A 15842-nucleotide genomic window follows, 5' to 3' on the forward strand; every position below is an offset into this window, starting at 1 on the left:
GCACTAGACCAATCTTCCCAGCTAAGGTAGCAAAGATTTATCCAAACTATTTTTGCTACAGTGGTATAAGTAATATATTCCCCATGGTATTTAGAGCCTCCCTCGTACCAAGTCCAAACTCTTGGCTTTGTTCTGCTTTTCTAGGTCTTTGGAATAACTGTGTTTCATTTCAGAGATGACAGGGATCACACTCATCCCGTTTCAGTGGAAATTGGAATTGGGCCAGCATTAGCCTTGTTACATTGACAAACATGCAACCTGTTACAAAAGGTCACCGCTCACCTTTTAGATACAAATCTCTTCCACTGTTCCAATTCTTGTTTTGTCATTCACCCAGAGGGAGCACATTTCATACCACAATCAAACCTACTGTCTAGTGTCTAGCTATAATGGTTTTTTGCTTTAGTCTGCTGTGGAAACCGTACAAGTGATTGATAGCTGATAAAATAAATCTACAGTGACATCTTGTGGAGAAAAGACCAAGAAACCTGTTACCACTTACAACAGTTCAATTTACATCTTTATTTAACATACCAACTCACAAAAATCCCCAGTACTTATGTTGGACCAAATTCTGAACACCCTGGATTCCAGCTGAAGTCAAAGGGACACTGAATGCTCAACTTCCAGGAAAAAGGAGCTCTTCGGTGACACAGCAAACACTATCTTTTATCTGTGGGTTGTCAGGGAAGAAATTTTAAAATTACAGTTATAGCTCAAGCTAAATAAATCTGGACTCTCCACCTTTAAAACATTATCAAAAGCATGTCAGGTTCCCACCATTTGTAAATGTCATGATACTTTATGCTTTTCTCATCGAAGTATAAGCTTCAAACGAGCTATTTTCATACTGCAATTCTGTCATCTCTGCAATCAGTGAAGCAGAGCTGAACAGCACTTGAGATCTCTGTTAATGCACATCGTCAACTAAATTCATAGCATTTAATGAAGTTTCTGGGTTGAAAAAGCCTGATTTTTTTTTCATCCCAATAATTTCAGCTCCTTCATTGGCTCATAAAGGGTAAATAAGTGAGCATCTCTTTCAGAGCTTATTTAGAAGTTTATTGGAAACATAGCAGCAAGATATTGTCTACAGTGAGATTTCCATTGCATCAGCAACTGCGCAGGTACCAATCCCTAGCATAGACACAAGCCATCCCAATACACTGGGTTGCAAGTGCCATCATTAGCGGGTAATGATAATGACTGAAATCCCAGTGTAGATAAGGCCTAAGATCAAATACTGCAACTATTCCTCAAGTTCCCTCCTAGCATGGGCTGTAGACCAAGCATTTGGTTTCCTGCATGACAGAACAAATCAGTGTTTTTTCAAGGATGGTTTATTACTTGAAAATCCATCAGTTTTTTAACAGATCAAATGGGCTTTAAAAACAGAGGGTGCCTTATCACCAGCAGATGTCAGAAACTAAAATAAATTCACTACACTGACACATGATTCAAAGAGTTGGCATTCCCATGCAGCTGCTGTTCTTTGGCATTAACCCAGTAAATTATTAATCCATTCATGGAATGTTATCACATCTTCTGTTACTCTCCCAATTAACGAGGGATCACCACTGAGAAATCTTTTACCTGACAACATTTCTGAAGTACCAGATTGGGTGGTAGAGGCACCTGGCCACATTCAAAGGCAATATAAGTGGTTACATAGCTTTACTGTGTATGTAAGTGATATGCTAAGAGGCATTTGAGCGTGAAAAGGAGTAAAAGTGGAACAGTATTAGGAACTGTAAACCGAAACAGAAACAAGTGTCTGGCAAATCTTAGACCTCAGGAATTTCCTATAGCTGATCTGAATGCTTTGGCTTTTCTGTTGTTTGATTTTCCTTAAAATATTAAAGTTAATACAGAAAACAAGGACTTTTTGGGGTGACATCTTTTATTGGACCAACTATGCAGTCAGGACAAAATGGATAGGCTTTTGAACACAAGATTGGTCCAATACAAGATATCACTCTTAAGAAATCCTTGCCTCTTGCATAATGTCTGGAACATCACTCTTCCACATCCAGAAGGTTAATTCAGAAAGACAAAAATGTAATGGGTGTGATAATCTGAATGATTACAATTATTGTGTAATCAAAAATAAACTATGCAATGCTAAGAAAACACCAACATACGGCCTCCAGAACATGCACATTTGCAGGAGTTTGAAAGAAAAGTTGTTGTTCTGCACCAATTGGCAGTAGGTTTCAAGAAACAAAGGATTTTTGAACAGCACGATTGCTGGACTCAGCCATTCACATTAACCATTTGACATTCAGGAATCCAGCAAAGGAGTCCATGCATGATCAGCATCCAAATAAAGTAAGCCTCGTCAGTGGCTTATGCCATCTGTCTGTGCAAGATCTAGTTGTGGAGTGGGGACAGTGGAACCAATTTCCCCTCCATTATGTGTCCATTTTTAGCAAACCAGTATCTAAGAATCTCAGCCTGGAGTTTACCAATGATAAGTCATTAATGCCATTGTTCCACAATTGAGAAGTGCAGAGTGCAAAATGCATGAGTATCACATGGTATAGCACTTTTGGTACTATTACACGTGACTAGAAGGTATTGCAAGAATAAAACATTCACTTCATGCATAAAAAAAGACTCTAATGAATAAATTAATGGTACTCCATTTTCAACACTGCTCCTATTGATGTTAGGCCTATTAAAAGATTGTACATACACAACTTTATGACTAAAAATAAATTAGTAAGCACATGGAACCACAATCTGATTAATTTTTTATTTTTTTAAATAATCTATAAGAAGAACAGAATTTTATTCCAAGTAAAATAACTGGCATTTTCCCAGCTTTTTATTTTGGCTTGCAAAAGGAAGGGAGCCATTTTATAAAGATTAGGGAACTGTAGCAGGTTGTCAATTTGCACAATATAGCCTTTATTTTCCCTGGGTGAACTTGCCCTACAGGACACAACATAAACCATAAATGATCAAACACCAAGTACAAAACAATAAAGAGTTAACTAAACCCTATGGTCTTTTCCCAGACCCTGGGAGAATACCCTGGTTCAATGCTGCTGTCTCTAGCCTCACAACCTTTCCTCCTGCCAAGCAGCTTCCTTTCCTGGGAGCTTTTAACTTCCTCTGGGCCAGCTAATCATCCTCATCAGATAGCTGAGTCTTCCTAAGTAGGCATGCAATCTCCTTCTAATGGCCTGCAGCTAGACTGTAGCCCCTGTGGTGTACACCCTGCTACAGAAGCATTAAATGCTGAATAATCCATCCGACCACTTACCTTGAAGTAACTCTGAGAGAAGAAACTACTGTAACTTAAAAGCAGTGCTACTCAAACCACACTGATTTGTGATAAATAGTCCCAAGCAGGCATATGTGCATACATTCTTATATATTTTCAAACCTAGCAACCTACTATTAGATTCTCAATCTGTTTTTAAAGCCACTACAGCCACCCTGTTTTCAAACATTCTGAACACCTACAGCTCCTTTTAAAAGTTTATTAAAATGTTAAGCCCCACTTCTACCTGCTAGAACAGCGATTCCCAATCTGTTGTATGCATACCACCAGTGGTACACCAACAACCTGTCAGTGGTATACATTAACATATTTATTATAATTACTTTATATGACAAAAATTTGCTGGTGGTATTTAAGGTTGAACTGAAAAATTTGCTGATGGTACTTAAGGTTGTATCATTTTAAACTGGTGGTATGTAATCTGTCAGTTTGGGAACTGCTGTGCTAGAATAGTCATCTTGATTAGAGATGCACCGATATACTGGTCCATATCAGATTGGCACTGAGAAAAGGAAAACTGACATTATCGGCAATTGGCTTTTTTTGGCCGCTGTAGCTGATAATGTCACTGATAAATGCCCCACACATGCATACAGCCACAGCAGGCATGCAGCCAGGAATGCAGCCTGACAGTTTGGAGACCAGTGTCCAGCCAGTAAGTCTGTGGTGGGGGAAGGGGAAGACGGATGGCGGGGCCAAATCAAGACCCCCACAGTGAAGGAGGGAGTGGCAGGGGAGATACCAGGATCTAGCAGGTGGTTTTCCCAGGGTGAGGGTCACCCCTTACACTCTGGGCGTGCTGAACCCTGCAAGGGAGCGTGATGGAGAAGCTGGAGAAGAGAAAGCAGCAGTCGTTTATGAAGCTGGCATTGGCGGGGAGATCAGACAGCAGTGACAAGTGGAGTGTTTTATTGAGGCTGACATTGCATGTAGAGCAAGCAGTTGGAGTGGAGGTGGAGGGGCAGTGGAACCTAGTGAGGTGGCATGCAAGTTAATGGTTGGAGATGCTGAGCAGAACAAGAAGACAACAGAGAAGACAGAAACTGGCAGCAAGAGCCAGGGCCATTCAGCAAAGAATGACAGCAGCTGGAGAGAGAGGGCAGAGACTTCAGGGAAGGTCCTGGAAGAGTCATAGTATGTTTTGTGGAGAAAATGACCCCAGAATGACAGTGAAATCACATGACAAAGCTACTCTTTCGAATTCAGGTGTTAAGGGTCCATAGCCTGGGTGGATTTTATGAGGAAAATTTTTTTTGATTCATAGATGTTAGGGTCGGAAGGGACCTCAATAGATCATCGAGTCCGAACCCCTGCATAGGCAGGAAAGAGGGCTGGGTCTAGATGACCCCAGCTAGATACTCATCTAACCTCCTCTTGAAGACCCCCAGGGTAGGGGAGAGCACCACCTCCCTTGGGAGCCCATTCCAGACCTTATTTAGTTTCTCTGCAATGGCTATATTCCATTTTGAATGCTCCTTTTATTCCCTCTTTGATGATTTACAATTTAACCCACAGGACCTTAGCTGCATAGTGGCATTCAACAATTTTAAATACTGAAACATGACCTTTTGGCGGCATGAGGCGTTATGACACCTTCTGGGAACATTACAAGAAAGTGGCAGACTGGGAAGATCTTTGTGGGCTGAGGCTCAAAGTGGGACAGAGGGCACAAGAGAGAGTCCTATTTTTCAAGATGTACACTGATATGCTTGAACCGGAGGACGTTTTGCGGTGGCTTAAACCACATGTACAGTGGGTATTGCTTGTAGAGTGCATCCTGGATCAGTGGGAAATATGGACTGGAGCATGGAGGGTGAGGGGCTTTACTTGAAGAGGAGCCAGGAAACCCCAGGGCAGGGGGCAGCACCTCCTGTCGGTAGTCACCGCTTCGGCTGTCCATGGTAAGTTAAGCATCCATGGTGGGGCCCAATGGCGACTAACGACGGGAGTGCCGTTCTGAATCAGAAGATTGGACCAAAAGAAATCTCATAAGATTCAACAAAGAGAAAAGCAAAGTCCTGCACTTAGGACGGAACAATCCCAAGCCCCGGTATAGACTGGGAACCAACTGGCTAAGCAGCAGTTCTGCAGAAAAGGACCTGGAGTTATGGTGGACAATAAGCTGAATATGAGTTCAACAACATGCCCTTGTTGCAAAGAAGGCTAATGACGTACTGGGCTGCATTAAAAGCATTGCCAGATCAAGGTAAGTGATCTTCCCCTCGTTTCGGCACGGCTGAGGCCACATCTAGGTAAGGCCAACCCGTGTCCAGTTTTGGGCATCCCACTACAGAAAGGACATCCAGTGGAAGACAACAAAAATGGTTAAGGGGCTGAGGCACATGACTTCTGAGGAGAGGCTGGGGAAACTGGGCTTATTTAGTCTGGAGAAGAGACGAGTAAGAGGGGGTTTAATAGCAGCCTTCAACTACATGAAGGGGGGTTCCAAAGAGGATGGAGCTGGACTGTTCTCAGAGAAAATGATAGAACAAGAAGCAATGGTCTCAAGCTGCAGCAAGGGAAGTTTAGGTTAGATATTAGGAAAAACGTTTTCCTTAGGAGGGTAGTAAAACACTGGAGCAGGTTACGCAGACAGGTTGTGGAACATCCATCTTTGGATGTTTTTAAGACCCCAGCTAGAGAAATCCTTGGCTAGGATGATAAAGTTGGGGATGGTCCTGCCTTGAGAAGGGGGTTGGACTAGATGACCTCCTGAGGTCCCTTCTAACCCTAATTTCCTTTGATTCTATGAAATCGGAAAAAAGGCGCTGCTCAGTTATGTGAGTGAAGAGGAAGTCAAAATCTATTCAATATAGTGGTTTACCATGAGTCAAAAAAGAGTCAGCACTGAGGGGGACTGAATGCAAAAGGCACTATACCTTATTTAGATGGGCTGTACTAATGTAGCCTTATGGGAGGACCCCAACAGTATGTTCTGCCAATATGAGCCATGTATTTTATAGGCATGCTCAGTGTGGGCTGTATTCAGTCAACTTCAGAGTTGATCTGTATTACTGAGCACATGTTGCTTCTGGCAGCAGTTTAATGATAAGACAGTGTATTTAATGACATGTTCCTGTATGTGAATATAAGATAAGGGCTTTTTCTCCCACCATGCTGATTGGGGGAGAAAAAAACCTCAATTTATATTTGATTAAATATGGTACATTAGACATCCATGTGTACTTTGCTGGGAAGCTGGATCTTTAAGATGTGGGAGGTTAAGACACAGCCCAGGCATTACTGCAGAGTGCAGATGAAGCTTTATAATTTCACAATGTATCACGTGAAATATATGAACAAGCCAACTATAGAGACTACGAGGACTGGACTTTCTAGAGAAAATTTTGTTATTGAGACTTAAAAAGCCTCTACAAAATATTTTAAAAGTAAAAATTACAATTAGGAAAATCCTGTTATAGTGACTGATTATACACAGATAAAGGAATACTCAAAAAGTATTATCTATAAATAGTCAATAGGCTGCATTCTAGGGTATTTAAGGAATTGATAAATGAAACAACTATCCCATTTACAATTAAACAAAGAAGATAAGCTAAACTAAGATCTACCAAAAGGTCTGGGAAATTAACATAGTGCTCAACTTCACAAAAGGGAGAGATGAGCAAGTCCTGCCAATGTCTACTCATTCATCTAAAATCTGAATAAAAACAGGGAGCTGGAAACACCACATGGGAACAATTCAAAAAGAGTTACAAAAGCATAGATTGGTTAGGTAAGGTTGAAGGGATGCATATGCAGGAGTGGGTGAACTACCAATATTTGGAGGGTAGCAACACACAGCTCGGAGAGGAATTTGATGTGTTAAAATGAGATGTAACTGCAAATAATGAGATAAAAAGAAGGAATGTTTGAAAAAAATCACATTCTAATGCTAAACCAGGTTGGGCCACAGAACAGTCACTCATCATTGGAAATGGCAGAATCCCCACCCATCAATTAATACGTTAAAAGAAAATCAAATAAAACTTAAGATGGTATTAGCAAGAAACCCTGTATTAGTAGATGACATTACAGACTTCTCCCAATCTCTGGATTCTGTAACAGCATCAGATTCCATCATGCACACATTTGAAATTGATCAAATGATTATTCTGTGAAATGCAATAAATGATCATCTGGATAGGCTTGCAACTAAATGATGTGAAATATGTGTTGTAAAATCAAGTTTTTTGTATTTATATGTACAGTATACAATGTGTAGACTCTTCACTTACATAAAGAACACTGAAGTGACAATTTTTAGTTTGACAACTCATGGCATCTCGGTAACGATTTTACCCTATGCGCCAACACAACAATATATTTTTTAAAAGTTATCAATGTTTACTTTAATAGAGTCTTCTTTTCAAGGCTAAGTTCAGTCTCTTTCTCATAATTTTCAATCTCTTTCAGAAGTTCTTCTTTTTCCTTGAAGTAATTTTGGAACCATTCAATATGCTCAACTTTTTGTTTAACAGTTAGATATGGGTTTTTAGAAAGCCCACAGGTCACTAGTTCCATGAAGTGGCGAATAGGTCCTCGCTTGGGAAAGTCTTCTAGATATTTATCCAAAAAGATATGCTCATAAAATTCAACATCATCTTCAATTCCTAGAGAGTAAATGACAAAACACTGTCAGATCATCTTCATCAGCTGTGTATGAACAAGACAAATTCTTACAAATAAACTTTTTATTAATAAAAAGTTCAGTAGTAGACATAAAAGAAAAGCTACACTGGAGTAAGAACCGCACTGTTGTAGTACCACCAAACATTCATTTCCTCCCTAAAGTGGAGGAAAGGTGCACAAAGTTTCACGCTAGCATGATAACGTTCTTTATTCTCATTTTAAATTTTCTTTATGGGATGGCAGTATTGATCTATATTACCTGGTTGGGAATCCCGTGGAAGCCTAAACCTTGATAGCTAGGTCTCACCAAAAACTGCTATTCCATTATATGCAGACCTTACAACTTATGAATACTGGACTCCTAAGAGTGTTTTTTTAAAGACACTTTTAGTTTCAAAATTATGAAATATGATTGTGCAAAGAGATAACTTTGCAAAGAGATTTAAAGAAATGCATAAAGTAGTTCAAATGTTTGCACAAACTAGGTTAGAAATCATGTGTTGTTTGAATGGATACCCTAAACTGGTATGCGCATTACATTTCACAGTTTTAACCAGCCTTTTACCATTATAATTGAGAAAGGGAATAGTTGCTAAACAATGATTTTAGGACTTCCCAAACTCATAAAAGTGACAAAAGGGTAGGTTGGCACACACAACTTGAAGATTTTCTAAGGCAGTTCAGATGTTCTTTGTAAAACAGTGACCAATAACAAAAATCCTGCATTAAAACCATTCCGTTTCAGAAGAACGTGGCATTATGGTTTCTTAGACGTTTCACCAAACAAAACTATTTCTGTACTCTTTCTTGCGAAACTTAATTGATTTCTGCTCATATTTTTTTCAGTCTAAGTAAAGAATCTCCAGGTCTACAGATCTGCTTATATGCAGAAAAAGAGAATGTCTCTCAAGCGCCAGACATGGCCCTATTTCACAGCCAAAAATCAGCTGACTAGCATTTGTTACTGCCAGGAGATTTTTAAGTTGAATCTTATATGAAAATTCATATTTCATCAGAACCTGTAACAAACTGATTTTATACTTTATTCAGTAATTATGCTAATTTGCATGATGCTAATACCCACATAAAATGCTGGACAGTAATATTTAGAGGTGGCCAAGACATTTTTTTGTTTTGTTTCTTTTTAAAGAGTGATAGGCAATGTTCTTGGTCTCAAGCAAAGGATCTGGTTAATGTTTGCCTACATCAAAATCTGAAACATACAAAACATACTCCTAAGCCTACCTGGTTCTTCCATAGACTAGGACTGTAATAGAAGGGATGTTGCAGGGGTCACTGAGATGTGCTGATAGAGATATCAGGGAAAGCTAGCAATATCACTTATCTACAAGGGTTAGTAGTCTTTTACAGGTAAGTATTAAAATCTCCCAGAACTAGAAAACATCTATAAAAAATATTTAGTGATTTTAATGCATTTAACCCTCTTCCAAGGTGAAACTATATATAACAAGCATGATTTACAATAAGAAATGTGTCTGTACATTTACACATTAGTTTGATATGCAATGTTAAAAACACAGAATTTTTACTACTAGTCTTCTTGTAGGGTTAGAGTTTTATATTCTTTGTAGTAAAGAGAACACTCTCTTTTTGTTATCAGAAAGAATACAAAAAATATAGCATGCAAACATTTCCAGATCATTAACACATGAAGATCACATCACAGAAAAAGTGTAATTTTTATGCTAATGAGGATATTGCAATACATTTGGCACATCGTTACAATCAGTATAGACTGTAAGAGGTTACAAATAGAGTTCCACAGGGCCCTGTTCTAGGTCCAGCATTGTTTAATATCTTACTAATAAACTAGACAGAGAGAGAGATGTTCTTGATTAACTTTCACATGCCATAAAACTGGGTGGGCTTGCAAAAATTTTACAGGACACAGCTAGAATTCAAAATGATCTTGACAGGTTGTTGAATTGCTGTTTAGTGCACAGTTATCCAAACACAAATAAAAGATGCTGCACCTAGGGAACAAGAATCAAATGCACAAAAATACAGAAGGGGAGATGACTGGCTATGCAGTAGCGCTGCTAAGAAGAATGAGCGGGGTTGGGGATATAAAAGATATATAGGTATGTAATGCAACCTATATGCAGAACGGTTCAGATAACTATGGTTAGTTTTGCAAAAATGGAGATTAAGAAGGGGGATAATAGCAGTTTTCAAAGATTAGAAAGACTGCCATGAAGAAGGATAACTATTCTCTTGCTGCAGACACAAAACAACAGATTTAACCTGCAGCAAGACAGATTTAGATTAAATCTCAGAAAAAAACCTTTTTTTTAATTTTCAGAACAGTGGTACAGTGGAATAGGCTGCCCAGGGAAACTGTGGAAACTCCTTCATTGGAAGTTTAAAAAACAAGGCTGGATAGGCATTTGTCTGGGATACTATATCCTATATTTGTGAAGGGGATTCAGTTCTATGACCCTTGAACTCCCTTCCAACCCTATAAAAGTGAGATACAAATCAGTGCAGGGTTCATGGCATGTCAGTTTCTTCAAATCCTCTAGCTTGGGGGTAGGCAATCTTTTCTGGCTACAGGCCCTGAGATAACCCACCTGGAGTCAGAGACAGTTGGCAGGTACCAAGACCCTGCAGCTGCCACCACCTGTCTCCCCAGCAGTGTCAGAGAAGTGCCCACAGCAAGCACCTTCCACTGCCAAATGCTGCTGAAGCCCCATAACCACAGGTCAGATACAAAGGTTCTGCAGGCTGGATTCACCCTCTGCTCTACATGCACAACACTGGTGTACTATCTCCCTATTGCTACATCCAATTCAGAAAGTTACTGTAGTTTCTTTCGGGTTTTAACTTCAGACACTGCAGTGTCTGGTACCAGTTAGACATCACCTTTCTTCCCCTTGTTCTGTAAGAAAAGAAAGAAAGTATTTCTTTCCCCTATGGAAGTCCGTATATTTTTTTCCACATATCACATCAATTGTAGAAGGTATAATTCTAGTGGGCTTTGAAACCCAAGACCACCGTGAATCCAAGAAATCTTCCCATTATCATGACAGTCTCCACGTAGCACGTGATCCTGATTTGCTACTGTTCATGAACTTGAGAGTCCTTTCGTAATAATTCTATAATCTGTCAGTCACAGAAGTCAGAGATAATCAGTGAGGCAGTGACTGCAGTTAGCTGTCTTGGAAAAGTACTCTGTCCTATTATGCTAGTTAGAGGTGCTCAACCTTGTCCCACGGAGTCATGCAATCCAGCTGTGGGACTCCCCACTGATCTGGAAATTTTGATTGCAATGAATCCCACTGCCAAATTTCCAAGCCCACAAACCAACTCTCATCACTCATCCAGCCTGGGGATCTAAAAGGTTGGGCCCCACTGCTCTAAGTAAATGCTCTTAGATATTTTTGGAAGCGGTATATAGAAAGTAGTGAGGTGCTCCAAGTATTAAAATTAAATCTATTAAGACTTTTGGAGTGGAAAAATACTATTTCTCAAATCTTAAAAAGTTCATCAGTAAATTTTGCACCCCCATCCCTTCTTTTAAAAAAATAATTTTTCCTTTCCTCTAGCAACCAACCATTCTCTTCTCCAACCTCAGAGCAGAAGAGATACAGAAGAAATAGAAATGACAGCTTTTCAGTGAGGCACTTTTGCTTTCGCAGAAATTAAGGTCAGAAGGGACAATTAGATCATCTAATCTAGTCTCATGCACAAGAAAGGCAATTGAATTTTAGCCAAAACCTTTTTTTAACAAGTCTAAAGACTTTAGTTAGGCTTAATATCTGTGTCTTCAGAAAACAGTATGTCACATGAGTCTCCCATGTGTCATCAATGCCCCAGGCCCCAGCAATGGCATGAAACTAATGAGATGAGATAATCCTAGATGAGCCCAGCAGGCAAACTGTAGCCCTAGCAGGAAAGAAAGCAGGAAACCCCACTCAAGCTTCCTGCTAAACTGACCTGGGGAACATTCTTTCCTAATCCCAAATCTGACCAGTGAGACAATGTAGAGTAACCAAGCATCTAAAAAATAAGAGAATTTTTTGTATTTGCCCAGATCACTGGCTCACCCATGCAGTATCCCATTTCCAATCTCAGATGTTTTGAAGAAAGACTTCTCCACTCTACACACACAGACTAAAAAATTTCTCCTAAGGGCTGGATACAAGTATTATCTTTCAGAAAAATACCCAATCTCACTTTAAAGACCCCAAGCAATGACGGATCCACCACCTCTCCAGGTTAACTGTTCAGTGTTTAATTACCTCATTGCTAGGAAATGGCATAGTTTAGGGTAAGAATCACATAAATGGAGAATTATGGCAACAGTCAATACATGACTGGTAGGACTTCTGCTTAGAGACTCTGCCAGAAGCAACTTCACATCATTGATTTGCTGACGTTTTTCTTACCTCTATCATTGAAAAAGTAACATTGTTTAAGTGTCAGTGTAGAAATATTTGTTTTTCAAAATGAGGCAGCTATAGATGGGAGCCAAGTTTTGCCTTATATACCCAGTTCATTACTCAAAAAACAAGCAATTAGGGTATGGATGCACTCAAACCATGTTGAAAAGGGACAGACATTTCCAAGCAGTAACATAGGGGGTTTTTGCTTTCCTGTTTATAGTTTGTTTTTAAAAGTTTAAAAACTGGGTTCTGTTAAACTGTTGGAGTCAGAAATATTTGTTCCACATAAGATACAATTTAACATTACTTAAGTTTTTGTAATCAAAACTTTGTGGCTTACTTAAGGAAGCAACTCTTTCTTGGTACAGCACAATGTGAAAGAAGGTGCTGCTATTGAAAAGATGATAGTGTACAAAAAATCAGAATTAGAACAAGGAAAGGAAAGCTGAAATTAAGCTGTACTAACATCACTGTGAGTTTCTGCAAGCCTTCTACTGCACTTTCATGTACCTGCTTTAGTTAATGGGCTGTAATACAGTTGGCTATTTGATAGGATAGAATTTATTGGCCTACATTTGCAACCTGACCTGTGATAAATTTTGGATTGCTGTTGAAATTTTCCATGAGTAGTTTTTGTGGATAAATCAATAAAGATTCCTGTCTAACTATATGTGAAGACTCCTTGTCCATTTCCAGACAGCAGGGTTCCAGGCACATTACTACATCAGAAGAAAGCTTTGGTCATAGCGGTTACAAGCTTGCGAAGGCATAACTAGAATATCCTTGGATTAGTTCACAACAAGATGGATTGATTCTCATGGAGGCAGCAATTAAATTCTATTATAAGACTGCCAAAACAGGATGGGAAGAAACATTTAAAAATGACAGAAAACACTGAACTTCATTAGGCAATTTGCAACTCTATGTATGATAGACGGTCAAGAAGCCCCACTTTAACTACTACCCTGTTATGCTTTTAGTGACAAAATTGTTCTAAAAACAGTTGTATGATGTCTTCACAGACTTTAAAAATGCCACTGCCAAGCTCTCTACAAAAGTTATTAACTTATTTGAAAAGCATCCACACATTTCTTCTTCCATCCATAATGTTCTTTACAGGTCTTTGGAGGTCTAACTGCACACACAAAAGGTTACACAGCACAGCATGACAATGTCCTGCTAAATAAGACTGCTGAAGTGGCTAAATGCTGTAACTCTGCTTTTGCTAATGAAATGGGTTGGGCTAACATTAACAATCAGTGCAGCTCTGGCAACACAAGGCTGGCCAGAATTTGGTAGTTGCTGCAGCCTTACTCTGAGCCGTGACCAAAGAATAAAATATGCAATGTAAGGGATGGGTTTAAGATTCTCCCGTCTCTCCCTGCAGTCCTTTTGAAAACAATGCCATAGTGAAAAGAACCATTAATACAGCTGAATGTCTTTTAGGGGTTTGCAACTGGGGAAGGTTTCAAATAAAAGCACTTAACTCTGTCATGTGAGAATTTATTGAAGCTTAGTTTCTTTTCAGGTTTTTTGTTTTTTAAAGACATTTCTGCTGGCAGCTTTCTAAGTGTAAAAATAAGCAGCAAAATCTCCAAAAAAAGACAAAGCAGAAAATTCCTGATATTTAGATTTAGCCCTATTCAGCAATTTCAACTTCAGTATATATCTTCTAACTCAGTCTTAACATAATTGTTTTAGTTATTAAAATGTTGATTTGGAAAGTCTAACAGCCACTGTGCTAGAATGACTTTATCTGAAGCTTTCTTGACTGACTTAGGGTAGTTTAACAGTGCATTTCTGACAAAAAACACTAGTATTGAATATATTAGATGTAGCTGAAGTACATTATAAAAATAGTCAAAGATCACGTTAGTACTCTAATTCTCTACAAAGATGTATAAAGAGATCATTAAAGTTCATGTACACGTACCAGCTTCGTTGTTAATTGGGAACTCCCATAGTTTCCCCTCTTTTGTCCACTGGATCAGCTCCTCAAAACCATTCATGGGTGGCTGTTGCTGTACTGCTGCAATCTCTTTAGCATATTCCAGATCCCAAAGTGTTGGTGAAGATTCTAAAAAAAAAAGAGATCTCTCAGTGTGCTGGCATACTAGCTGAAATATAAAGCTTAATTAGAATATACATCAACCTTAGTGATGTCTAGTATCAATTTTAAGCTTTATGAATTTAAGCTGTAGTTAATAAGACCATATTGGTCCACCGCTGAAATGTAAGCCCATTCAATTCTCACATGCCTATTAAACAAATCTATAGACCTGGTCAAATTGCAGCTGAAGTTCTTTACCACCTTTCCCCCAAACATTAAAAACATAGGAATTTGGAGGGTAATTCCACCCAGTGTGTTATTTTTTGCTCCCTTTCCTTTTTGCTGTCTTTTGCCTTCCACGGGTTCTTTATTTAACACATATCAAAATCCAAACACGATCTGTGTCTTCCCTAATAAACACAACCTTTTTACTTTCAGGCTGCTTACAAATGTGAAAAAGCACTTTACTTGCAGCTCAGTGTGCCCGTGCACCAAGTGAAGCACATGCCGAGAAGAGGCATCACATTTGTTTGACCCAGCTCACCCAACATCTGTATACACTGCGCTTAGATAAAAGCACCACAAAGCCCTGCTGAAGCCCCCTGTCTATACAGATGCTGGGGAGCCAGGTTAAACTAATGTGCTTCCTCTTCCGGTAATGCAAGCGCTAGTTGTTTTTTTTCACGTCTGTCAGCACCTTTAGTGGTTTCCTGGTACTCCATGACCACGCTTTCATTCAACAAGGCAGCCCATGATCTGCTCATGCTTATAACAGCTTTCTATGAGTGTCATAGATACTGCTGCATATCCTGTACATCCCAGATGTTGTTCACCTGAGACTTTTAGATACCAGAATCAATGGCTCCTATAGATGTGTGGGGAGCCAGCTCCCACATGCTGGAAATCCAGCACATCAGAACAGACTCAATTAATCAAGTCTGCTGGAGCACGGAATCTGACATGCTCTGGCAGCTTTCCATGTCAAGTGTATCAGCGTCCCCATGCGACCCTGCACTGAAAAACTGGTGGCAGAGCGCTTTGAAATAAAACATGTTCGATAAGCTTTAGTTCAAAGTGCCCCGCCGTCATTTTTTCAGCATGGGGATGCTGATACATGTGACGTGTGAGTGCTTCTAATTAGCACGGTTTGCTGATTAAAGTGCCTGGCACTGCGTCCCAGAGCATGTGTAAAAATACCCAATGATTTAACATAACAGACTGAGAAATGTCAACTTCCCTTTTACCTCACTACCTTAAGTGTTGACCTCTTTTGTGGAATTCCTTAAATAATCCTGTGAGAGCCACTGCTTGCATAAGAGTGAGCACAAGGGTGTCTAACTGATATTAAAATAATAAAAGCAAAAAAACCCCAAACTTTTAGCTAAACCACAAGCCCCAAACGCATGACTAAAATGAACAATAAGTAGCTGTGCAGCGGTACTGCTGGTCCTGCCAGAACTTCTTT

At 39.4% G+C, this 15842-nt stretch overlaps 1 protein-coding gene across 2 annotated transcripts in view; it reads right to left on the bottom strand.

Moving 5' to 3' along the window:
- Positions 1 to 502: 502 nt before the first annotated feature.
- Positions 503 to 15842, bottom strand: part of MRPS31 (mitochondrial ribosomal protein S31) — a 34858-nt gene continuing 19518 nt past the window's right edge. Inside the window, exons 5-7 of one of the 2 annotated variants that reach the window (XM_025206636.1) lie at positions 14261 to 14404; positions 7641 to 7902; positions 503 to 673 (exon numbers count right to left, since the gene is read on the bottom strand). In XM_025206636.1, coding sequence (XP_025062421.1) covers positions 670 to 673; positions 7641 to 7902; positions 14261 to 14404 — 410 coding nt within the window. In that variant the 3' untranslated portion in view covers positions 503 to 669. Of the gene's footprint in view, positions 674 to 7285; positions 7903 to 14260; positions 14405 to 15842 lie in introns of those variants that run through there. The other variant, XM_006025781.3, reaches the window with a different exon arrangement.

Source organism: Alligator sinensis, unplaced genomic scaffold (assembly GCF_000455745.1).
Source record: "Alligator sinensis unplaced genomic scaffold, ASM45574v1 scaffold1031_1, whole genome shotgun sequence".
NCBI classification, from domain to species: Eukaryota; Metazoa; Chordata; order Crocodylia; family Alligatoridae; genus Alligator; species Alligator sinensis.